Source organism: Boleophthalmus pectinirostris, unplaced genomic scaffold, assembly GCF_026225935.1.
Source record: "Boleophthalmus pectinirostris isolate CB_2022bp ecotype Guang Dong unplaced genomic scaffold, ASM2622593v1 HiC_scaffold_8, whole genome shotgun sequence".
Taxonomy (NCBI): domain Eukaryota; kingdom Metazoa; phylum Chordata; class Actinopteri; order Gobiiformes; family Gobiidae; genus Boleophthalmus; species Boleophthalmus pectinirostris.
In genome coordinates, this window is record NW_026571515.1 from 25910441 (window position 1) to 25934663 (window position 24223).

A 24223-nucleotide genomic window follows, 5' to 3' on the forward strand; every position below is an offset into this window, starting at 1 on the left:
GTTCCACATTGTGGTGTCATATGGTAATACAGGAAGTGCTCCACTGTGTTTTTAAATTACATAATCCTTCACTAGAATTGATTGGATAATTTCAGCCCATTTCAGCCCAACTGACAATCTCTATTAAACAAAGGTAAAAGGTAGCTGATAATTTGAAAACTACTGTTGCATGGCATCACAAGGTGGAACATAGCATTTTGAACTTTGGAGATGTAGACAGACTAATAATAAAGGATTACTCAAATGTCAGTGAAACAAAACACAACTCCAGGTATGTTTTTGATTAGGTAACAATGTTCTAACATGGCTTAAAGCTCACAGGATTCAATTTTGCGTACTATAGGACTTTTATGGTTCACTTTATTGCTCCTGTGGGGAAATTTTTCCTCTACATTTGACCCATCCTTCAGTACCACTGGGCAACTTGTGCTGCGTCTAGAGACCCATCTCCTGACCAGGACTTAAACCTTAGCTGGACAATTTTACCTGTATGCAAACTCCACACACAATAAGGCCTGGGCCAGCCTGGCATTTTAAGTAAATGAAATGCCATTGCCACCATTAAGATAGACATCCATGGTAATATTTATTCAAAGATGGTGGGTAACTTCTGTTTCTTAGAGGCGCTGTGAATCTGGAATTAAGTATCTTCATTAGATTTATTAGTTAGACACAAGCCTTTGCTACTTTGTTTAATGCTAGCCTCTCCTTCAATGCAGCATTTGTGAACATATTTTTAGTGTTTTAGAAGACACTATACTAAGCTAATTTATTGAAAATTAAAATGCTTTTCAGTTAAAATGCCTTTAAAGAGTGAATGTTGTTATGATCCTGGAAATGTTATGAGCTTGGAAATGCTCATATAAACAGTCTATAATAAAACTTCACTATTGTAATGTCTAATAATAGATACAAGGCTCTAAAACATCCACTATCCAATGCACTTGAAAGCGCTGCCAGATAAATGTATGGGTCACGCATTTTTCAGCCGAACTCTTAACCCCTCATGCTGTTTAGGACAAAAAGAACAATTACAGCAAATTCTTGAACCAATGCGACCATTTCTTCAAAAGATGAGATGGATGCAGTCATGCTTGCATCAAGTTGTAAAGTCAGTGGGGTTCAGAAAAGAGCAGCCAGCGGAAAGGGATGGGAGAGGAGACAGAGACACTAGGAGCCAGTCTCATAGACAAGGTCACATCCAAAGTAACATGCCATGGGGGGTCAGCACAAGCATCGCATAAAGCAGATAAGGAACAATTGCAGGAACTATAGGCCACATAATGACTGACTCTCTCCCTGGTCCACAAAAACAGTGCACCCATGAGTCCAGGAGACACTTTGGGTATGAATGAGGAGGAAGCAGAGGAGATGCAAAAAACTTTCTATGGCTTAAGTATTTTTTGTTTTATTTTTTAGTAAGCCTAATATAAAATAATAAATATTTTGTCCACAACATAGACAACACCATAGCCTAAAATGTCACCAAACACAGCAGCACTTTTGGTGACATAAACAACACTATATAGCTTGTCTTGTGTCGCGTCCTGCCACACAAGTATTAGCATTTTCATTGTCTGAATTTATAAAGTGTGTCTGCGTTATGATGGGTTTTGTCTAGTGTGGTTGAACAATCCATATCCTCTGTATTCAGAGCATTGTTCCCTTTACCACAGATTAATATCTTGTTTAAACAGAGCGCAGACACACCATGTCGTCGGTGTGTGCATAAATTCTCCAGAGCTGATCAACACAATGGCCCACATTCCTGGCATTTAGAGGAAGTCCCTTATATCACTGGATCTCCTCCACTGCCGCACAGACACAGACAGAGGGGTTCTAGGAACAGGATGCAAACAACTGCCTTGTGTGTTTGTTTGTTAATGTCACAACTAGTCTCATGATCTCAAACAAAATTAGCTGATTAGAATTTATATCCTTTATACGGAGATATTTTGCAGTAGAGCCCATCAAGCCAGTGTTTAGGTCTACCTGTTGATGCTTAAGAACAAAGACAAGTTTACTGAGCATGTTTTATGTGAATGAGTTAGAGCATGAGTCAAATATTTGGATTACAGATATGACTGCAACAATTAACCTAAACAATTGTAACCAAACGGCTATTAAAATAATAGTTGACTGTGTTAATGGTTATCTTTACTATACAAACTGTAAAACATTTGTGAAAAGATGTTTTGTAAGACAGCATTTTTCAATCAAATTGGCAAAATAAAGAAAAGACTTTCAGATCTTTAGCAGTATATACACTTTAATCATGATCTTTTAGTAAGTTTAACCTTTATCACTTTGCTTGAAAAGTTTCAAAGTACAACAGAAATAATCATTTGACTTGTCGACTTCTAAAATAACAGTGTTTGTGCCAGGAGAAATGTGTTTCGTATTATTTCTTGGATCATATTTTTATTTTATTTTGCTCATGTTTCACACACACACAAAAACTAAATAGGATGCAGTGAGGATGGATGTTTCAAGCCAAGGTCTACACCCATTCAAACCCAGGTCCTTGGGTGTTGGTCCATGCAACAATAGAAAACAGCGGCACTGCAGGGACTTCCATTGCCTTGTGGGACCTGCGACGCCTGTCAAGACAGGTTCATTCAAAGGGCTGCCTATAAACAACACTTTCCCTAATTTAACCTTTGTTAAATGTTTGTTTAAGGATTTTTTTTAAAGTCCAGATACTAGTAAACCATGTCTTAATAAGAGTGTCCCTTGTATTGACTTTACTCATCATTCATGAGATGTGCCTTATCAGAGTCAAGTTGTGGTTTGATCCCTGGACCAGGGGGCTCTGTGTCATTGGGTTTCATGGGGGTCTCTCTAGACCTTACTCTTGCTAATGCCTTAACGGTTTAAACAGATATCCATCCTTCTCGGAAATGAACTCCTTACTGGCAAGGCTGGTTTGAGGTTACACCTCAGAGCCACTAACAATGGCACTTTGATCTGCTCTGACTTCTGACAGTGCTGCACATTGTAAAGCTCAATTGTAGCTCATTTGGCCAGAACCTCCAGCGTAGCTCTCTGGAGAGTACATAATCTTTTGGTCAGATAAGACTGTGCTGTGAGTGTGTAGGCACATTTCAGCAAGTCTAAATTTACCATAGAACAACAATACAAACACTGTTGAGCAGTAGGACCCAGAGGAATAAAAGGGGCAAACTGGACATGCACACCTTTGGTCCAGGAGACTGGAGTTTGGAAAAAAAGAGTTCACACTGTAACAAAAAAAAAAGAAGAAGAAGAAAAAGAAAAAAAAAAAAAAAAAGAGCTCTGGGCCTTGTCATTGGCTGAGAGGAGTCCGACAGGAAAGTGCGATGGCTCTTGAGACCAAGGCAGACCCTCGTATATATTCAAAGCAAAAGACAACAGTTTACTTCACAACACTGTTTGGATGATGATGCACAATCACCAACAACTTTAGCGGCATCATGAGCGCTTCTGTAGCCGTGTACCGAAACATCTACACGGAGGACCGCTTCAAACAGGCCTACGGCGCGGATGATGACGCGAGGGGAGACGCACGGCTCCGCGAGAGGCTCACTGGGACGTGCAGGTGCTCACGCCGAGCGTGCGTTCACCTGCTTAAGGAGAGGGTGCCTATTTTCAGCTGGCTGCCCAGCTACAGACTCAAAAACTGGATTTTAGGAGATACTGTGGCGGGACTCACTGTTGGGATTCTGCATATTCCTCAAGGTAAGTTACCACTGCATAACATAAGGACAGGTGCAAATGCAAGTTAAACGTAGGCCCAGTATTTTTTGTCTTTTTAGAAACAATCCTTCACCCACATCAAATACAACTGTAGTTATTTAGTTACTAGTTGTTTTATGTCATTGCATTTTTACTATATTTTCAAGTGCTGTCAAAATAACTTTATTATGTCATTGTGGACTATTATTTTGCTGTATGTCATTATCTTTTGCCTCTACATTGTCAACGTAGCTCTGAATTAAAAGACTGGCTGAAATAACTAAGAAATCTGTTCTCAACAGGGATGGCTTTTGCTTTACTTACATCTGTGGCCCCAATATTTGGTCTGTACACATCTTTCTTCCCTGTGGTCCTTTATATGTTCTTTGGCACAGGTCGTCATGTGTCAACAGGTGACATTAAATGAACATTTTAATGTATTTTATTATGTGTAAGTGCTGTGCCTCACCCTGGCTGTGTGGATGTTCAGGCACTTTTGCTGTGATCAGTCTGATGACGGGCTCTGTGGTGGAGCAGCTTGTGCCCACTCCTCTGGACCTGAACTCTTCTTCCTCTGTAGCCACTGAATTTGAGGCCCAGAGGATCGCTGTGGCATCAGCTGTGGCTCTCCTCTCAGGAATTATTATGGTTCGACACTACATTCAACAACCATCTAAGTAAATTACAAGGTCTTTTATATTAACTGATTATAAATGTTTCTCCAGCTCTGCATGTTTGGTCTTCAGCTGGGCTTCTTGTCCACCTATCTCTCAGAACCAATTGTTAAGGCCTTCACTAGTGCAGCAGCATTCCACGTTACCATCTCACAGCTGCAAAGCATGCTGGGATTGCGACTTCCCCGCCACACAGGCACCTTTTCTTTGTTCAAGGTAATATTGATACTCTCACATAATCTCAAAACATGTCTAATCTTGGTTTGTATATTCAGACTCTGGCAACTGTGATGGAGAATCTTGGTGACACCAACATGGCAGAGCTTCTGATCTCTCTGGTGTGTCTTATTGTTCTTGTGGCCATCAAAGAAGTTAATATGAGATACAAACAGAAACTGCGTACGCCCATTCCTGTGGAGATACTTATAGTAAGTATACTTTACATAGATATTCAAAAACACTTTTAGAGTAAAGTTTAATGTTTTTCTCAAGTATTGGGTAATCATAGTAAAAAATACCTTAACATTAACAGTTAACAACACCAATAATTGCCAGTAGTACTAGAAGTTATAGCTGTGGTATTACTTTCACATGCTGAGTAGTCATAGTCATAGACTATTTTCTGTTTATATACCAATATTTTGTTATAACTAATTTATTCCCCAGGTGATCATAGCCACAGCAGTGGCATATGGCTTCTCCCTGGACTCCTCCTACAACATACAGATAGTTGGACACATCCCAGCTGGGTGAGATTACCATAAGAAAAATCCCTGTTGTGTGTTTCATATCCTCATTTCCGGATATCTCGTTCATATTGGTTTTGTACACAGGTTCCCGAGGCCACGGATGCCTGCTGTGCATGTTTTTCCTGAGATCGCTGGAGACACGATAGCCATAACATTTGTGGGTTATGCTGTATCCGTGTCTTTAGCCATGATTTATGCAGATAAACATGGTTACTCAATACATCCTAACCAGGTGAATAATAACATTTGAGCACATTCTTGTTTTGGAGATGTCACTCACTGAGGTCTTTGTGTGACAGGAGCTCCTGGCACATGGCATCTCTAATACAGTGTCGTCGTTTTTCACCTGTTTCCCCAGTTCAGCCACTTTAGCCACCACCAACATACTCGAGAGTGCTGGCGGACACACCCAGGTTGGATCATAGTTCTGTTATAAACTATGAACTACTTTTTATATTAATATGATACTCTTTTTTCAGGTATTTATTTTTAATGAACGTCATTTAGCTTTCTAAAAACTAAACATAGGTTCTTACTTATTTAATACTTGACTATCAAATCCTCATTGAGATATCATTAGTATCATACTGCTTGTACAAGATTGCAATTAAACAATATTTTCTGTATTTGCTCCAGCTGTCTGGCTTGTTCACCAGTCTGGTAGTTCTTATAGTCTTGTTGCTGATTGGGCCTCTCTTCTACTTCCTACCTAAGGTGCTTAAGCATGCTCCGATTACATTAACATGTTATTAGAGAAAAACAAACTAATCTAACTGAATCTCTCCATCTCTGTCCTCTCAGGCTGTCCTAGCGTGCATCAATGTCACCAGCCTCAGGCAGATGTTTCTGCAGTTCCAAGATCTTCCTGAACTCTGGAGAATCAGCAAGATAGACTTTGTAAGGACAATGACAAACTTACATAACATTACAATTGCATAGATCTGAATAGAAAACAGAAAACTAAATGTTTTTATGTATAGCCATACCATACCTGTGTTACTGTTATTTCTGTCGTTGCCCTAAAACAGCAATATTTTAGTACATTTTGCTCAAGACAATTAAGTACTGTTAATTGTTGTTATAAGGCTATTTTTTGTTTATTTGTCTACCATGTCTTGTTTAGTTTGGATGAAAGTAATAATGTTTTTTATTTTATTTTTATGTAGATGGTATGGTTGGTGACCTGGCTATCTGTTGTGGTACTAAATGTGGACTTGGGTCTGGCCATTGGGGTCGTGTTTTCAATGATGACTGTTATATGCCGCACACAGAGGTATAAGAGAATTGATTTTTATGTAATTAGATATTCATATAAATTTTAGACAAAGAAGAACATTATGAAGAATATCGATTTTGTTGTTCTTTATAGTGTTGCATTGTTGTCTACAGGGCTGGCTGTTCGGTCCTTGGTCGAGCAAGCAACACAGAAATTTACAGACCTATGGAAAAACACACCAAGGTTTGACATGCCTGTCATTTATTACCTGCACAGAGCAAATTTTTATTGTGCACTGCAAAAATAATACATGAGCACTAAAATATTTTTTCATGTAGTAATATTAGTTCAATATTGTACTACTACTGTTCTACTAACATTCACTATTTTTAATTTGTGTTTCTTATGTTGCCTTCAGTGTTATGAAGTTCCGGGGGTTAAAATCTTGACTTACAACGGGCCAATCTACTATGGGAACCGCAGTTTCTTTCGTGAGGAAGTCAATAAGCTACTTGGCCTGACTCCAGAGAAGATCCGCAGCCGAGAAAAGGCCCAGAAAGCCCTGGAGAAAAGGGAGAGGGAGACCACTGTCAACACTGTGGTGTGTGGTAGCTGCTGCACTACATTTGTTAATTCATTATACTGTACTGCAGATTATCAAAACTAATATTACTGCTCGTTACTCATTTTAGGAAAGAGGCATTGCAAACCATTTATTTTCCCCTAATAATGACATTTTAAAGCCTGGTAAGTGTATGATATGTTCTTAATTTCTTCACTTTTTATAAATACAGCAACCTTAAATATTTTCAGTAGTTCTCAGCAGTTTAACTGAATTAAAATATGTGCTTTTAAGATTTTAATAATAATTATCCCATTTCTGAAACTCACATTTTTTGGGTCATCATGTGCAGAGACTCCTGAAAATGAAGTACAGACGGTACTGATTGACTGCAGTAGTGTCATATTTGTGGATATAGCTGGAGCAAGACTCTTCATACAGGTTTTTGCATTTGTGTTTCTAGAAAGTCTACATTAATTTATTATTGTTATATTTACTTTACTGTTATATTTGTATCCTTAACAGATGTGCACCGAATGCCAGATGGTTGGAGTGAGTGTATATTTAGCAAACTGCAATGGTGAGTTCTATAGAAATTTAAAATACAATTATATTCACATTTTGTGTATTGATTGTAGTTGTTTTTACAGAAAATGTCTTAAGGATTCTCACATCTAGTGGTTTAATGAACTACATAAATGCACAACACATTTTTGTCACAGTCCATGATGCAGTAATGTACATTCAACACCAGAGGGTAAGAAAAAATATTATAATATTATAATATATCATTTAAAGACCATTTATTAAATATTCTTAGTGACAACAAATTTTCTATTAGGAGAAACCCCAAGAAAACACCTCCACAGTTTGGGTATGAGGCAATGGGTCGTTGGTGAAGAAGACACATGATAAACAGGATAAAGCAGTGTTTTAAAATAAGTAAAGTATGTAGCTCATATGACATTTTTCATAACATATTTTTTTTTGTATAGAAAATGTGTTAAAATATATTTAACATATTCTGATGTTGTTTGAATGTTGTAGTATTTATTTCTATATTTCATATTTGATGTATGTGTGCTGAATATTTATATAAATTTCAACAATGCCTTTAAATTTTTTGCATGTATGCTGCCTTCGTATTATGCTTCAGAAAGGACAATCTGAAAACATGCTTTGTGCCACATGGCAAGATGTGTTCAGCATTGTTTTTCCAATTATAATTTAACTTTTCAGTGATACACTTGACCTGTAAATGAAAAGTCAGAGCATTCTGTTTCTGTGGATGTGTGCAGTATGTAATAGGGACTGTAACGACGAAAGCATACTAAAGAATGCAAAGCATTTGGTCCAACAGAACAGATCAGGCAAGAAGAGTCCTGTAATGATTTCCAAATTTAACAGACCGTAAACAGCATCACAATTTCAATACTAAACACAGGACATATATTGGATTTTTTTGTTATTGTTTCTACTTTAAAAGTATACTAGTATTGTAGTTTTTATTCTTGCAGATTGGATATGGACCTGAGGAGTAGGTGTGTGCTGTTGTGCTGCCCCCTACTGTCCAACAGTCACACCATTTGTCCTTACACTTGTCTTACCTTGACCTAACACAGCTGAACGTTGGCGTTCAAAACTAGGACAAAACCAGGAAAAACTAATTATTTTCTTTGCTTGATGTTGGACGGGCAAGTGAATATTTTTTATCCAGTCCATATTTCAAAGGGGTCTCTAGACACACTGCCCTTTGGGTTTTCCCTTTAAAGCTCAAGGAGGATTTCACTAATTGGGAGAAAGTATTCCACTTCAATTAGAACGTCATATACGAGGCTCAGGCCAGCTGTTTACTAGGCCGAAAAATAACGTATTCACAATCGCACATGAAGTTATTTGTAAAAAAACAAAAACTAATAATAATAATAATAATAATGATAATTGCGCCTACTAATAATCATAAAAAGAAAACAACAATTTGTGTGGGATTGGCTTGTAGCATGAATTGTATCCTTTGTGCAGACAATAAAGTAAAGTTAAGATATTGACATGTTATATGTTTGCTTCTTATATTCTCCGTTATTACGTTGTTAATACTGCTGCTACTCGTTCTCAGTTTGGACTTTTGCTTCCATCTTGTGGTGAACAGAACTCATGACAGTCTTTTGGTTAATGTGATTCAATACGCTGATACAGAATATGCTCTGAACAGTGTTACAGCTGTACTCCAGTAGCCTTGACCTTGTACTGTTATTATAATCGAGATCAACAAACCGTTACACACAAAATAAACACATTAGATCACAGGTGTCAAACATAAGGCCCCGGGGCCAGATCCGGCCCTCCAAGACCTTTAATGTGGCCCTTGGGTGATTTTCTACTAAAATATTTTAATAATTTTTTCTATTAAAATATTGGTAATTTTCTGCGGTGCTTAGCATAGCAGCATCTCCAGCACCTCTGTGTGTGGCCCCTCCCACCAGAACAGCACAAATGAAGACCTTTCTCTTTCCAAACGCTCTTAAAGGATGATCGTTTTGACTGTTGACCGTGACACCCTCATCAGCAAAATGTCCAAAATGACAAAAGTGGACAAAGAGTGCAGGATTTTCCAAGAAAAACTGACTTATTCCTGTTTGCATACAAGTTAAAACATTGTGTTGAAATTGAATTTTTCTTAAAGTTTCAGAATGTACATAATATTATAATATTATAATAAGAAAGAGTTCATCAATTAAAAAAGACTTCTGTAATAGATTTGCGTTTCTCTGCACAAATATTTGAACTTGTTATTTTTGGGGTATATATGACATGAGTTTTCTGATCCGGCCCCTTTGGGATCAAAGTAGGTTGGATACGGCCCTCGGACCAAAATGAGTTTGACACCCCTGCATTAGATCATTGCATGACCTACACAAGTAGACCCATTACTGTCAGAAGTGCTTTTTGTTATTTATATTTAAATAAGTATTAAGTTGTGTGATAGGATTTAGTGGTGAAGGTTTACATTACAACTAGAACAATGTGCCTCATTCATGAAGCGTTCTTACAAATAAATTTGTACTTAAGGCCTTCTTATTAACATTTCTGACACTCAAGACTTTTTCTTAACTGAAAATTTTCTTCTGGAAGAACAAATCCTACGAACAGTCAGGAGCGCTCATAAGAACAAGAATGCTACTGTTTAAGAATACTAATGAATTACTCTAATAATGCAACAAAAAAATCGAATTCCTCTATGATTGTAAGTAAGTAATATATTTTATTATTTCTTATAAACATTACTATGTGATCCAATAACATTTCTGAGGAGTTTTATAGAGCATGAAGTCTGTTTGGGTTAACAGACTGCACAAGGACTGCATTAATTCTGAAATATGTATTATTTGTTTTTTCATTGCAACACACTTAAAGCAATATTTCAGCGTAGAAACATTAGGGTTTATTTGATCATGGGAACCAGTTAAACTTTCAACAAGTGGTTTAAATGCATAGTAGCATTTTCTAGTTTGACCAATGTAAGCATTCACAGCTCTTTAGCTTACAGTGAACATGCTATGGTTAGACAGTAAGATGCATTTAAAATACTACTTTTAAACCACTAACAAGGCTCAATACAATATCATACTTCATCAATAGTATTAAAACAGTCCCTTCACATAAAATCAAGTATCAAAAACATTCTAAGTGTACACAAAGGACCCTACAATGCTTCTCTTCCAGAATATTTAAGTCACTGAATAAAGGTTAATTAGATCTGACATTCACTTTACAAAGATGTCTCACGTGCAGTAGATCTATACTATTTTCTATGCTATATTTATTTATTCTTTGAAAATCAGTCATTTTAATTGATTGGGAGATGGTTGATTATTCTTGGGTGTTTTTAGCTGTGTGTTTTGGGTCATTATCCTGTTGGAAGACCCATGACCTATGACTGAGACCAAGCTTTCTAACACTAGGTAACACCTTTCATTAAATTTTTATCCTTTGTAAACAACAAAAGTACTTTGCACTTCTGGCAGGCCATTTGCGTGTAGCCATTCTTGCACAGTCTGCATCGTCCACGTTTATCAGCATTTAGCTGTTGCAAATCTGCAACACCTGCCTGGAGAGGGTTAACCTGCTAGTCTATAATTTTCTTTCTAGTCTCCTAACACAGTTCTCTTTTTCACTTTCTCTGGTCCATGTTCAGTGTTGTGTCCATCATGTCTTCAAACAACACAATGACAACGTGTCACCCTTTAAACAGGCAGACTGACTGAGGAAGTTTGAAGACACCTGTGAAGCAGATTAGAGGACACACCTAAGTTTAACATGTCCCTATTGTGCAAGTATTTACAGTCTTTTCTAGGGGTACCATCATTTTTGTCCAGGCCAGTTTCATTAGTTTATTTTTTTTAAATAATTCTGTTGAACAACTTCTTAAAAACTGTGATTTTCATTGGTTATTTGTCAGGAAACTTTTATTTATTATTGCTTTTCTCAGTTTCAAGTTATTTTAGTGACCTTTGTTGATATTTCATTAATTATAATGGGGTAACCACAATTTTATCCATGACTGTATACTGTAAAACAAATGTAAATGAATGTCACCTTAACTTTCTTTGGCTCATTCTCACTATGAATATCAGTGGAATCATCGGAATCGTCCCTATATTTTGAGGGAAGCAGACACCCTTTTGGTCAGCTGTGACTTTTCCAGCAGAGAGTTCAATTTACAGGTGTTTTCAAAGCGGCTACCTTGAGAATAAAGAGAGAGAAAGCATAGAACATAGTTAATTTCAACAGCTAACTACTGTAGTTTATGCCAATTATTGTTCATACAGAAAAACATATTATGATTTAATGCCAAACAATGTCTTTGCAGTAAGGGTTAGTAAGGCTAGTTAAATATAACAACTCACAACAAACTTACCACTAACAAAAAGCACATATCCTTTATAGTGAGGCCACCCTCCCTTTGGCTTCTTTCTGTGGTGCCACTCAATAAAGGCTGAGTAGCCAGAGTGCTCTCCACATGGGCCACTGTCACAGCCCTGCGCTTGGTCACCACACTGGATTCATCACCCCCCATGACCCTCTAACCAAATACAAAAATATAAAAAAACATAAAAATAAACATAAAAGCATATTCATTGTTTATGTAAATGAAACGTAAATAAGCGTGGAGGTGTTCGTAGCTGGGTGCCCAGGTAAATGATCGAAGCACAAATGATTGATGTACAAACAAAAGTTCACACCCAGGTCAAAGTTTCACTTATCATCGATAAAAGAATGTATGGCATTATAGGCCAGAGCCTTGGTACCGTATCAACAATAACAGCACACCTTATGTTCAATCCCCGGGTCGCCCGTGTGTGTGTGTGTGTGTGTGTGTGTGTGGCTACAATAGTAGCTTACCATCACCAGGTATAGAGTGAATGAATAATGCTCTGTAAAGTGTCTTTGGGGACGGAAAGTGCTATATAAATAAAGTCTTACTTACATGTTCACCAGTCCAGTGTGATGGAGGCTTCTAGTGAAGAATACAGACAGTTAAAGAGGAGATGTTTGGTCGGTGACACCTAAACAAATACATATTTTTATTAAACATGGTGTTCATTATTACACCTGCAATCACAGAACATTGTGTTCCATACTCCGAGTCGGCGCCAGAGCACGTCTACTGGTGAGTCACCAGCAAGGGGGGCACTGCCATTTGAGAAATATTTTAATGGCGTTGAGTCATACAAAGCAGAAATGCTATCAAACACGTTTAGGCTAATTATGTGTTGTTATTATTATCATTATTGTTAACATTATTACTATTAGCTGCAATAGTTGTTGAGGCTGTGTGGTAGATGATACGCACACAAGAAAATAATAAAAGGTTGAAATTTATTTTAAAAACCAAACAAACAAACAAAAACAAAAAAACAATAAGGCCTGCCACTGGTTGTAAACATTAAACAACAGCCTCTCGTCAAAAACACCCCTGAACATCACTGAAAGAAGCAAGGAAGAACCACACATCGGATAGCACCAGGGGTGTAGTGGGTGTGGAACGCGAGGGCACGCCATCCACACACTTCTCCTGATGTGAGATATTAAAAAAATAAATTATAATTTTTGGGAGGGGCACCAAGGCCAAAATTATAAATATAAATTCTGAATATTTTGGTTACCAGTGGTCAAACTTTTATACCCAGAAACGAGCGGGCAAAGGCGGATAGACTCTATCCTCTGCCTGGCCCCGGCGGCGGGTCTGTCATGTGTCCGCTCTTTGGCTCTCTCCTCGCGATTTCCTGTGTGGAGGGTTTTTTTTTTTTTTTTTTTAATAAATCCATGGGAGGTTTAGGCTATAGTAGTTAGCTGCCGCTAATCGTGAAACTGCTACGAGTTGACGCAGCAGGTTGACATGACGTAACGTGAGTGACAGAACAGTTGTCCAATCACACTACACTAAATAAACAGAGACTGTGATATCATTGGTCTGGGCGCTAAAATTTGTGCCCGTTGTCCAAAGAGAAATGCGCCAAACAAAACCATTTTAAAATAGTAATAATAACGGCCTGTGCTGGGGGGTGCAGTCCATGCTTTTGGACATGTTTGGCCAATTCTTTAATTTAATCACAAGCTTACCTTTCCTTTAATCCAGTGCACAGTGGACTGTTATATCCTTGTTGCTGCGCTAGTCCAGCTCATAGTGATATAAGACCTGGACCAGGGGCCTCATTTATAAAACTTGCTTACGCAAAAATCCGTGCGTGCGCGCTTCCTATGCCAACCGCGGTATTTATAAAACTCGACTAAGGCGTGGCTCTTTGCTTAACTCTACGCCAGGGATGTCAAACTCATTTTGGTCCGGGGGCCGTATCCAACCTACTTTGATCTCAAAGGGGCTGGATCAGAAAACTCATGTCATATAAACCCCAAAAATAACAATAGGTTTAAATATTTGTGCAGAGAAACACAAATCTATTACAGAAATCTTTTTTAACTGATGAACTCTTTTACAAAATATTATAATATTATGAACAACCGGAAACTTTAAGAAAAATACAATTTCAACACAAAGTTTTAACATGAACTTGTATGTAAATAGGAATAAGTAAATTTTTCTTGGAAAATCCTGCACTCGGCTCCACTTTTCTCATTTTGGACATTTTTCTGATGAGGGTGTCACGGTCAACAGTCAAAACGATCGTCCTTTAAGAGCGTTTGGAAAGAGACAAGTCTTCATTTGTGCTGCTCTGGTGGGAGGGGCCACGTACAGAGACGCTGGAGACGCTGCTGCGATAAACACCACAGAAAATTAACAAGATTTTAGACAGGTGGGATCTATAAAGCAAAGATTGCGTGGTTTGGTGCGTGTGGTGGGTTTTCTAAATATGGAGTTTGCGTGGCGCACGAATGTCGTAGCTACTAGCCAAGAAGGTCTGGCTGCAGACACATGGGGAAAGTGGAGCTCCACTCCAGACCGGAAACACGTGACCTCCACCGAAGACGTCATCTCTACTTTTATGTAGACCTATGGGGGACGAAAACGATTTATTTTGACCGCAATTAAATGTTTATTAAATAAGATTGTTTTTACGTTATGGAATTTGTTCGCACATACAAACACAGAGCAAAACGACCATCTGGAAGACGGAGAAAACATGTGAGTAACACGCTTTTAACTTTAGGAAATCATTACTAACACAACTGTAAATGTAAAATACAGCCATAACTCCCACAAAACTGTCAAATAAGTTTATTTTTAACTGCATGAACCTCGGAGATTTGAGCTAAAAGTTTGATTAGTAATCTGCAGCTAACGCGATGAAAAGTCAGCTCAAACTTTCATATTTGGACAGATTTCCATCAAACACTAATCATGTTTTTACTGTTAGGGGTAAAGAAGCCCACGGAGTGATTTAATGAAGCTACGAGGAGAAAACTTGTAAACACTTGGCCAGTATAAGTGTAAGTGCGGTAAGATAAAAACACGCATTATTTCATGCATTAAACATAAAAGACACAGTTTTTTATGTTTAATGTATAAAACATTAAATATATCAAAGCTTATATTTACTTATATTCATGTAACATAAACCTCCAACGTGTGCATTTCATTCTGGGAATACATTATCTGCTTTTAACAATCCGTGCATGTTTGTAAAGTGAAAAGTAAAGAATCCTGCCTGGACAGGTCAGATATAAGGTGGACATAAGGCTCATTTAACAGATTTTGCAGACACTGTTGTAGATACTAGACACCTGTGTCTGTTTGGCCTATCACATCTAATATCATAACAGTGAGTAAACTGTTTGATATTCATGTTCTTTTCTCATCTGCAGCTTCCTGTATGAGAACACAACACACTGCTGGGGCCACAGAAATGTTGGCTGATGAGACGCTCATGATTCATGAAATGGGTCAAATGCAGATGACAAAGAAAAGTCAACAGCAGGAGGTGCTGACCCAGACTTCTGCCTCTGTTTAGGTCTGGGACATGTTACATTGAAAACTCCAATAATAATAAATGAATCAGGCTCATGTTGAAATCATTATTTAATTTTCTGAAAATACACATTTCTCAAATGTGTGATATTTAGCTGTTTGGATTTATGTAATAGTTTTCTTAATGTGTGTGTCATTACAGGTTTTCACTCTGCAGACAGAAATTTCAACCAGTCAGACGTAAGGCCCATTCTGCTCTTCCTCCTCCAGAAAACGAGAGATATGTCAGACTGAATGATCCAAGTACACTGGGTCATGTCTCCACTGTCCATGTCCAGACTCACAGAGGAGGAGGAGGAGGAGGTCCAGACTGTAGACCTGTGGGGCCTCTGGTTGCATCAGGCCTCCCTCCTGCACATTCTGTTTGCTGCTGTTCCTAATGTGTCCTAATAGAGATGTGTCCATAAAGATTAGGTTTAACGTTTTATTTCCTCCAGAAGTGAAACAGTAAAATGGTGGTTTCTGTTCGTCTTAGCTGAAGAGCACCTAAACAGCTTTATCACTGAGGAAGTGTCCCATGATAAATGTGGCCTTATATGATCTTAACAAGTGTATGAGACAAAACTAGTCATATAAGTTGCTCATAATAAGTTTTTCTGAATGTTTTTTCAGTCTGTACTGATGTTTGATTCATGATGAAATGTGCTATTTACTTTCTGTCTCTTTTGAAAGTAACTAATTACATGTACTATAAGAATGTACTATTGTACTGCAGTTAAGCAGTGGTATTCCACCTGATCATATTTTGGAATTTTTTTTTTCTGCTTCAGCAAAATGGGAACAACTCTTTGAGAGTACACTGACATACAGCTATTTGTACTCACCTATTAATGCAGAGTGTGTTTGTGTAATGGGTTTAATGTTTGACTAGTCACATTATGATAAAGTATTTACAGTATTTATAATCCTTTGATTGTTTAATAAACCATCTTTTCTCAAAGCAGAGACGTCTTTCTTTATAAAAACTGACTTAAATACATCCCCGGTATAAATGTAATCCTTTATCAATTTAAAAATACTTTATTAATAATTAATAATCTCATCAGTTTTTGAAACTTTAAGGCAATTTAGTCTATTTTAGATGTATCCCAGAAATATCGCCGTTTTGTTTTGCAAAAGTTAAACATAAGTTATCGTTTTTACCCATAAGATTTGGATGAGAATTATTAGAATAACTTGGTCTGAAATTCCAACAGTTTGATTACCCGTGCGTCATCTGCGTGGTACGTGTTGTTAGCATTAGCATTAGCAAAGTGTCTCGGTTGCTAGGCGACGGGGCGGCTCCGTGGGCTACACCTGTCACATTTCAGCTACAGTGAAGGCCACAGCCTTCACAACCTTCGAAAGCTGCCGCCCTGGAACTGGGACACGGCTAATATGGCTAATACGAATAAAAAATAAAAGTCTATCGTAGATATGACGTATTTCCGGTGGAGGTCACGTGTTTCCGGTCTGGAGTGGAGCTCCACTTTCCCCATGTGTCTGCAGCCAGACCCCTCTCGCTACTAAGCGTACGCACTAACTTACGACAACTCCTGCGCAGTTTTTTTTTTTTTTTTATAAATGAGGCCCCTGGTCTTCTCTCTTCAGTGCACCACCTGGTGAAGGATGACTGCACTGACAACTTCACCCGAACAAACACATTCACATTTGTATCGAACATAGAAGTGTAAAGCCTGAACTGGCAATATGCTTTTGTAGCTCACACTCACAGTAAATAGGCCTAAACATATTCAAAAAATTAATAGACTGACATAGATTCCTTTGAAACACATCACGTGTGCACTGCACCACTGCTCCTCCTGCCTGCTCCGGTGTTCTCCGCGGCCCCGCCTCACACACACCTCTTTCACTCCATGACAAGTTCTACCGGGCTGTACCAGGACCAATGCCCGCATTCACTGTTAACATGTAAAACAGCGGCTTAGCCCGCGATCACCTCTGATAACCACAGGCTCTAGTGCGATATGCGCCACAAACTTCTGTTCTACCGGAGTTTTAAGACGCCGCGGCCGGTGTCTGTGTTGTTCCCAGCACACTGTCGTAATATTCCTCTACTTTACTCGGCTTACCGCTGCCTCTCGTGTGCGCCACACCCGTTCTACCGGAGTGTTCAGATGTTGGAGGCAGCCTCGTCTGGACCCGGGTCCGTCCGGCTCAGCTCGGATCTCTGACACCGCGGTGCCTCATTTACGGTACATTTGAAAATCATTTGAAAAAACATTTACATGTAATATCCTCCCATCTACAGTAAAGCACAAAATAATTTAAATTTACAACAGGCTGTTGTAGAAAAAGTTTTTACTAACTGTAATATTTTTTTGTCCCACAAAGCATTGCAATCTACAGTTATGACAGGTAATTTGTGAAAGCAAGAAGCAGTTGCAAAAGTTACTGTAGAAACTACAGTAATTTGTTACCGTGTATATACATGCAAAAATATGTACACCCATATAAGCTTAAAAAAATTGTTCTAGTTGCTTGTCATGCACTTGAACCTGTTGGTAAAGTAAAAGACTTCATTGCGCATTTTAGAATTTTCACTGTCAGAAGAATAACGAAATTTTTCATATTCTTTTTCTGAGCTTGTCTTTCCCCAGGGCAGTTTGATTTTTGAGGCATGGTTCACAATGACGTCACTGCAGGAAGCAATGTGCAAAGAGCCAAGACCATCAATAAAGAATTCTGGAATAAAATATAAAACACGTGATCACTGATTGCAATATATTTCATATAGTTGAAGTTTTTGCATTTTTAATTTTAGCACATTCACCTAGATGAGCTTGTCGGGCCAAGCGGGGGTTAAATCCCACCTCTCGCAACTTGTCTGTCCTTCCCATAAAGAAGTTAATGACAGCATCAGCCACAACACAGTTGGGAAAGCCTTGAATGGTGTGGTGGTGTCCGGTCCGGATGTGTAAACAGTCCCCCTCTTCTCCTCCGTCCTCCACCGAAATAGTATGACGGTAAGTTGCTGTGTAACCGGTTACCTCTCGCACAGCCCCACCTACCTAAGTGCAAGACATAGAAATGCACTTAATAAGAAGGTGAGAGGTAAGTCTCACACATGTATGTTGAGGTTTAGCCCGATTATTACTGTTGTATTATCTCATTGGAGGATTATCTGTATAGCCACCAGACAGATTATAGCAGGCTGTGTGCAATCCTAAAGCAAAAAGAACAACTCAAATCACTCACCAGATCCAAAGTTGTTTTCTCTAAAATATCCACCAGCTTCTCCAGTTTGGTGTTGGATGTAAAGTAGAAGTCATCATCCACCCATAGCACATATTTGGTGGTTACCTGAGACAATGCAAGGTTTCTGCCAGCAAACCAGCCCTGTGGATGTTAAAAAACAGGGTACTAATTTACATAACTCACATATGTTATTAACCGACTGTTTACCTTTCCAAATGGCATGAAATACTGCTCGATGTGTGGCCCAGTCACAGGTTGAGGGTGTTTGTTATCATCAGCTATCACAATAGTGACTGTGGGATAGTACTTCCGAACGCTATCAATGAGATCTTTGAGTTTGTCATAGCGTAGAAAAGTCTTCGTCGCTAGAGTGACCAGTCCACTGATGTTGTACTCTAGAAAAAAGAAACCAATTCTCTTTAAATTACATTAAGTGATGGTTAGCATTTGAATGAATGCTTCAGACCTCCTTTGTGTCCAGAGTTGTAAAGCTTTGTAGTACTTTTGTGTTGAATTTTAATTGTGAAAAATGAACGATGACCATCTGTTCCAAACTCAACTACACACACAAAGACATAAACAATTACCACCACAGTTCCATTACATTTGTAGAATTAATCTGTCTTCCTTATACATTTGTTTAAATTAATTCAGTAAAAACAATATGGAATTACTTATGACAAGATTGTACCATTGTCAGCAGTCCTGGGATGGAACACAGTGTTGGTGTATGTGACAAGGCTCAGCTGCTTGTTCAGAGTGGACAGATTAGGACTGGATAGGGTCATGAGGCTTTTACTTTCACCATTCAAAGAGACACCCTCTACAGTGGCTGCGACATCAAAAGTGCCTAGAGCAGCTCTCAAATAGACCTTCAACAGACATACATATTTTTCAGTTTTTCACAGCTCAAATAATTAGATAAGCAAATCAAACTTTTTTTTTTTTGGAATACATGCTCCTGCCACAAGAATTCAAAAGCTTGTATAGTCATAAAAATGAAATGTGGATTTGCAATTCGTCTTGAATTAGACAATGCTCATGGTGTATAGCACCTCACACTTGTGTGCTTACATTGTAGATAGATGCTCTGTTTGTTTTAAGAGCCAACCCTGCAACAAGAGGACTTTTATTATTGCAACTAGGCGGCAAATAGAAACTGAAATGCACATAGTATTATCAACAGCAATAAAAAAGCCCCATTGAAACTATGAGCATTACCAGGTAGGATGATAGTTTTCAATGGTCGTACCACCACTCCCTGCGTAGGGTACTGCAGAGGACTATTGGCTTCAGCCACAATGAGTCTATTGGCTGCAGTGTAAGATCTGTGTTTGAAACAGACAAAAATATGAATTAAGCTGCTACATATGTCATTTTACAAGATTATTAAATATGTTGGTAATAAAATTTTCCCACAATCAAGTTAAATATATGTTGTCCCATTCAGTGTTGGGGAGTAACAGATTACATGTACCAGAGTTACGTAATCAGAGTACAAATTATGAGTAACTGTTTCCAGTTACAGTTACTGTTTCAATGAGTGGTAATTGGATTACAGTTACTTTGTTGAAATAAATGGATTACATGGCGGTATTTTCCTGTTTTCACATTATTTTTTATTTTTATTTATTTATTTTTTTGGTAATTCCAAAAACTAAACCAGGTCTAAACCAGGTCTAAACCAGGACTAAACCAGGACTAAACCAGGTCTAAATTAGATCTAAACCAGAACTAAAACCAGGTCTAAACTAGATCTAAACCAGGTCTAAACCAGGACTAAAACCACATCTAAACTAAATCTAAACTAGATCTAAACTAGATCTAAACCAGGTCTAAACCAGGACTAAACCAGGACTAAAACAGGATGTAACAGGATTTAACAGGATTAAACCATGCTGCACAGACGTGTCTCCTCCTCTTCTATCAATAATATTTTTAATACAGTTAAGCATCCTCGTCTTTGCTTCTCTACAGCAAATCAAGTAATCCAAAGTATTCAGATTACGTTACTCACTTTAAGTAATTTAATGGATTACATTACAAACTACATTTTGGGGTATGTAATCTGTAATCTGTAGGGGAATACATTTTAAAAGTAACCTTCCCAACACTGGTCCCATTTTATATGCTGCAAATATTATATATGACGATTTTATAAGACCTCAGGCCCAGAGCATTAGCTGTGCAATCATTATATTAGCCTTTAAAGTCAAAATTGAAAAGGTCCATACACGCAGTTCAATGGGCTGGATCTCAGGAGGATACATAGACAGGACTTACATATTTGCAAGTCAACATGCAAATCACTGTATGCTAATCCTCACATACACTGCCTGCCTTGTCTTACCTCTTCTGAAAGCTACTGTACTCCTGTGCTCTGTGAACCTTTAACTCCTCTGGTTCAGGGTAAGACTCCAAAACGGCTTTGTCCAGATAGTGAGCCCAAACTCTGGGAAAAATCAATTTTGAGAATGGGAGCCGAAAGCTCTCCTTATCAGGTATACATGAGCACACATTTAATGCCACTTTGCTGCCATAAAAAACAAAATGATATTCAATCACACTTGTTTGAATCTATGTTTCACAAGCAAAAAGAGGGTTGTTGAATACCACATACCATGCAATGCCATCCTTAACTCTGATGCCACTTTCGTTTCCAACAATATATTGGTAGTGACTGAGCCATTGGAAGAGATGCGCTTTGTCTTGTCTGGGCAAAGTATTCACCCCTGAGAGTCCCATGTGACTCCAAACGTACACAGTCACCCCAAGTGCACTACACAAGATCAAACCAAAAGTCCTTTTATGAGGATATGGCATCTATGCCGGAAATAAGAAGACGCAAAACAAGTTAGTTACAGTGGAAAAGAGATGTTAATACAGTTGTAACCTTTACAAAGGCTAGTTAACACAATAGCCTAAAAATGAAGTGAACAAATAAACTTAAATTAAAAAAACTAAATCGAAAAACACGTCGCTATTTGTCAGCTTTTACATCTAGTGTGTAGGGTAACAGAGTTTGTAGAGTAGTAGAATAGATGAGAGGTGGGACAAAATCGTCGTTTTGCAAGTCTCAAGTAAGTCTCAATTTAAAGACCAAGTCGAGTTCTGAGCCACTGGCCCATAAGTCAAGTCCAAGTCGTATGCTTAGAGCTTCAAGTCATTTCAAGTGTTTAAACCAAAGTACCATCTTAGATTTTTGCTATTCATATGACTTTTAAACTAAATTGTACTTAAAAAGTCATAGTATATTTATATATGAGTATTTATACGAGTTGTAGAAATGCTATTTTTTCCTTTTTAAATGTCTTGACAAGATCTCAGTGCAAATCGTTTCTGTCAGAATAGAAAGAATTAAGATTTTAAAATGCAGTTATTTTGTCATGTAGTCTGCACTGAAATGGAAGGATCATGTTCTTTGTAGTACCCTCTGTTTTACTGTATTGTACTGTATATTACTGTAGTACATTTGAGGATACCACGTCACAATACTTCAGTTACATCCAAAGTAACAAATAGAGAAGTAGGAGGGACATGTTCCAGTTTGTGCCTGTAAAATTCAGCACCGCATTTATAACCGTAAAGAGAAAAATATTTTCTAAAAACATGTATTCTTTAGAAGAAGCATCAAGTCTTCTCAAGTCACAGGGCTTAAGTCTGAACTATCTAAAGCTAAAACAACAGACTTATATAGGTGCACTTACCGCTGCCTGCCGGAGCTGTAGGTGTTATTTGTAGATTACGGAATCTAGAGCCTGCGCAAAAGGGCGTCTGTAGATAGCCACGGGCCACTCCTTGATGACACTCATCATTTGTATTACCTGAAAAGATTTTACCAACAAACGTCAAGACTTTGCTTGTCACAGTGCCCTTCCTTGGCTATTACGCGGAAAAGTAGTTTGAAATTTGTGACCACATTTCATTGTAGGCTAATATCCTTACCACACAATTTAAGAAGGGTTTTCAGACCTTTAAAAGTTGAACACTCGTTTGGAGCAGTTAATGTGGTCACACATAGAGACCGACGGGGCGCACGGGTGCGCTATCGGCCTGGACAGTGGGGCTATTGAATTACATCATGCGCATTCTTATACTGTAAAATCTAATAAATAGATCTTAGTTCAAAAAATCTAGGAAATGTATTGCCTTGAAAAATCAGACTAAAGTGGACTGTGAATCTAAAGCAGAGCTGAGGGCACCAGGCTTCTAGCTGCACCTGAGCGCAATGTACCTCTCTCCTGAGGGCAGAGGGGTGAGATGTTCCTGTAGTGGGTGAGTGGGTCATGTTCTGTGGAGAGCACAATGCATCCAATGGTTTGATTTTAGCAGCTGTGAGTGTTACCTTTGTAAATTCAGACCGGGCCTTGAATTGAGCACGTAAATGTTACTTATATATACAAGTTAGAGTAAAAACAGGTTCTATTCTACAATAATGTCATTTAGATCTGCATCAGATACAAGGATTTGAATATTTATTATTCTTAGAAAAAAAATGTAGCAAAACTTGTGTTCAGCTTAAAACAGCTCAATCAGCTCAAAACACATGTAACATTTGTAACAATAAAATATTATAGCTTGGTCAATCCATGTCAACTCAACCAAGGCCACTTAAGATACAAGCTGCAGTAATTAAGGCGCACTTAAGGCTCAAAAAAATGCTGAAAGAAACAAAATAGGTGTGCAGGTGTAATCTACCACAGACTGAATGAACAGAGGGGGGATATAGAGACTGGATGAACAGAGGGGGGATATAGAGACTGGATGAACAGAGGGGGGATATAGAGACTGGATGAACAGAGGGAGGATATAGAGACTGGATGAACAGAGGGGATATAGAGACTGGATGAACAGAGGGGGATATAGAGACTGGATGAACAGAGGGGGATATAGAGATGGATGAACAGAGGGGGATATAGAGACTGGATGAACAGAGGGGGGATATAGAGACTGGATGAACAGAGGGGGGATATAGAGATGTCCTGGGAGGATCAAGGAATGAGTGGCAGTTGTAGGAAAAACAGGGAGATAGCGAAAGGAGAACTGGAACAGACTGCGAAATGGAGCTGGACTTTTGGCAATAATATGTCACTGTTGAAGTTACTTATCGCATTCAAATTGACCTTAGTCTAACTGACAAGAAATGTGCTTTTTTCACCCTGAAAATAACTGTTACCTTACCATAACCATTAAGATCCACAAATTCGTAGCTGTGAGCAAAGTAAACTAGCTGAATGCAAGTTAACTCTAGTGTTAGATTTTACAGTGTGTAATTCTTATTGTTTTCTGTATGTGCTTTTTGTTGGACAGTTTAATTGTGTGATTAAATATTGTGAAACAAACTTGTATGTGCCCTTGGTCTGAGAAATGCTTTTTACAGACCACTCAACAGAAAATATGCTGGTAATTTTCTGCAGGTACCTTTACTGTTTTTATATATATTTTTACACTACTGTTTGTTGGCACATAAGCTCATTTGAGTACATGGGTTACGCAACAATAGGGCTACTCATCAGCTTCCATTCTCACCCAAGACAATGCATTGTTTTGGCAGCTAAATTACATGCAAATAAATGTATAATAGCCTAGCATTACTTAAAGTAGTAGTTGCCTGACGTCTCA

The 24223-nt window shown here is 38.3% G+C and overlaps 2 protein-coding genes and 2 long non-coding RNA genes across 6 annotated transcripts; 2 read left to right on the forward strand and 2 right to left on the reverse strand.

The window, feature by feature from the left end:
- The first annotated feature begins 3271 nt into the window (after window positions 1-3271).
- Window positions 3272-7818, forward strand: slc26a10 (solute carrier family 26 member 10). The gene is made up of 18 exons (XM_055166187.1): window positions 3272-3717; window positions 4017-4127; window positions 4205-4362; window positions 4440-4604; window positions 4664-4816; window positions 5055-5137; window positions 5222-5369; window positions 5437-5550; window positions 5774-5851; window positions 5939-6034; window positions 6304-6410; window positions 6527-6596; window positions 6772-6954; window positions 7046-7100; window positions 7268-7356; window positions 7441-7495; window positions 7566-7672; window positions 7757-7818. The coding sequence occupies exons 1-18, from the start codon at window positions 3453-3455 to the stop codon at window positions 7793-7795; spliced, it is 2076 nt and encodes a 691-aa protein (XP_055022162.1). The 5' UTR covers window positions 3272-3452; the 3' UTR covers window positions 7796-7818.
- A 3535-nt stretch (window positions 7819-11353) lies between these two features.
- LOC129412416 (uncharacterized) lies at window positions 11354-12540 on the reverse strand. The gene is made up of 3 exons (XR_008633717.1): window positions 12404-12540; window positions 11834-11998; window positions 11354-11658 (listed from the first exon to the last, which is right to left on the reverse strand). It is a non-coding gene; the product is annotated as an uncharacterized LOC129412416 (long non-coding RNA).
- A 1640-nt stretch (window positions 12541-14180) lies between these two features.
- LOC129412392 (uncharacterized) lies at window positions 14181-16000 on the forward strand. Of its 2 annotated transcripts, XR_008633691.1 has the most exons (4): window positions 14181-14560; window positions 14793-14865; window positions 15241-15386; window positions 15546-16000. It is a non-coding gene; the product is annotated as an uncharacterized LOC129412392 (long non-coding RNA). The 2 variants fall into 2 exon arrangements; XR_008633690.1 differs by having other exon boundaries at window positions 15241-16000.
- A 1687-nt stretch (window positions 16001-17687) lies between these two features.
- On the reverse strand, window positions 17688-22451 carry b4galnt1a (beta-1,4-N-acetyl-galactosaminyl transferase 1a). 2 transcript variants are annotated; one of them, XM_055166021.1, is made up of 11 exons: window positions 22309-22451; window positions 21222-21424; window positions 20952-21134; window positions 19823-19929; window positions 19676-19713; window positions 19293-19473; window positions 19068-19160; window positions 18809-18996; window positions 18602-18742; window positions 18177-18414; window positions 17688-18088 (listed from the first exon to the last, which is right to left on the reverse strand). In XM_055166021.1, exons 2-11 carry the CDS (start codon window positions 21422-21424, stop codon window positions 17877-17879), a joined length of 1584 nt encoding a protein of 527 aa, XP_055021996.1. In that variant the 5' UTR covers window positions 22309-22451; the 3' UTR covers window positions 17688-17876. The 2 variants fall into 2 exon arrangements, with proteins under 2 accessions (XP_055021996.1, XP_055021997.1); XM_055166022.1 differs by lacking the exons at window positions 19676-19713; window positions 20952-21134; window positions 21222-21424; window positions 22309-22451 and having other exon boundaries at window positions 19823-19927.
- Window positions 22452-24223: the final 1772 nt, after the last annotated feature.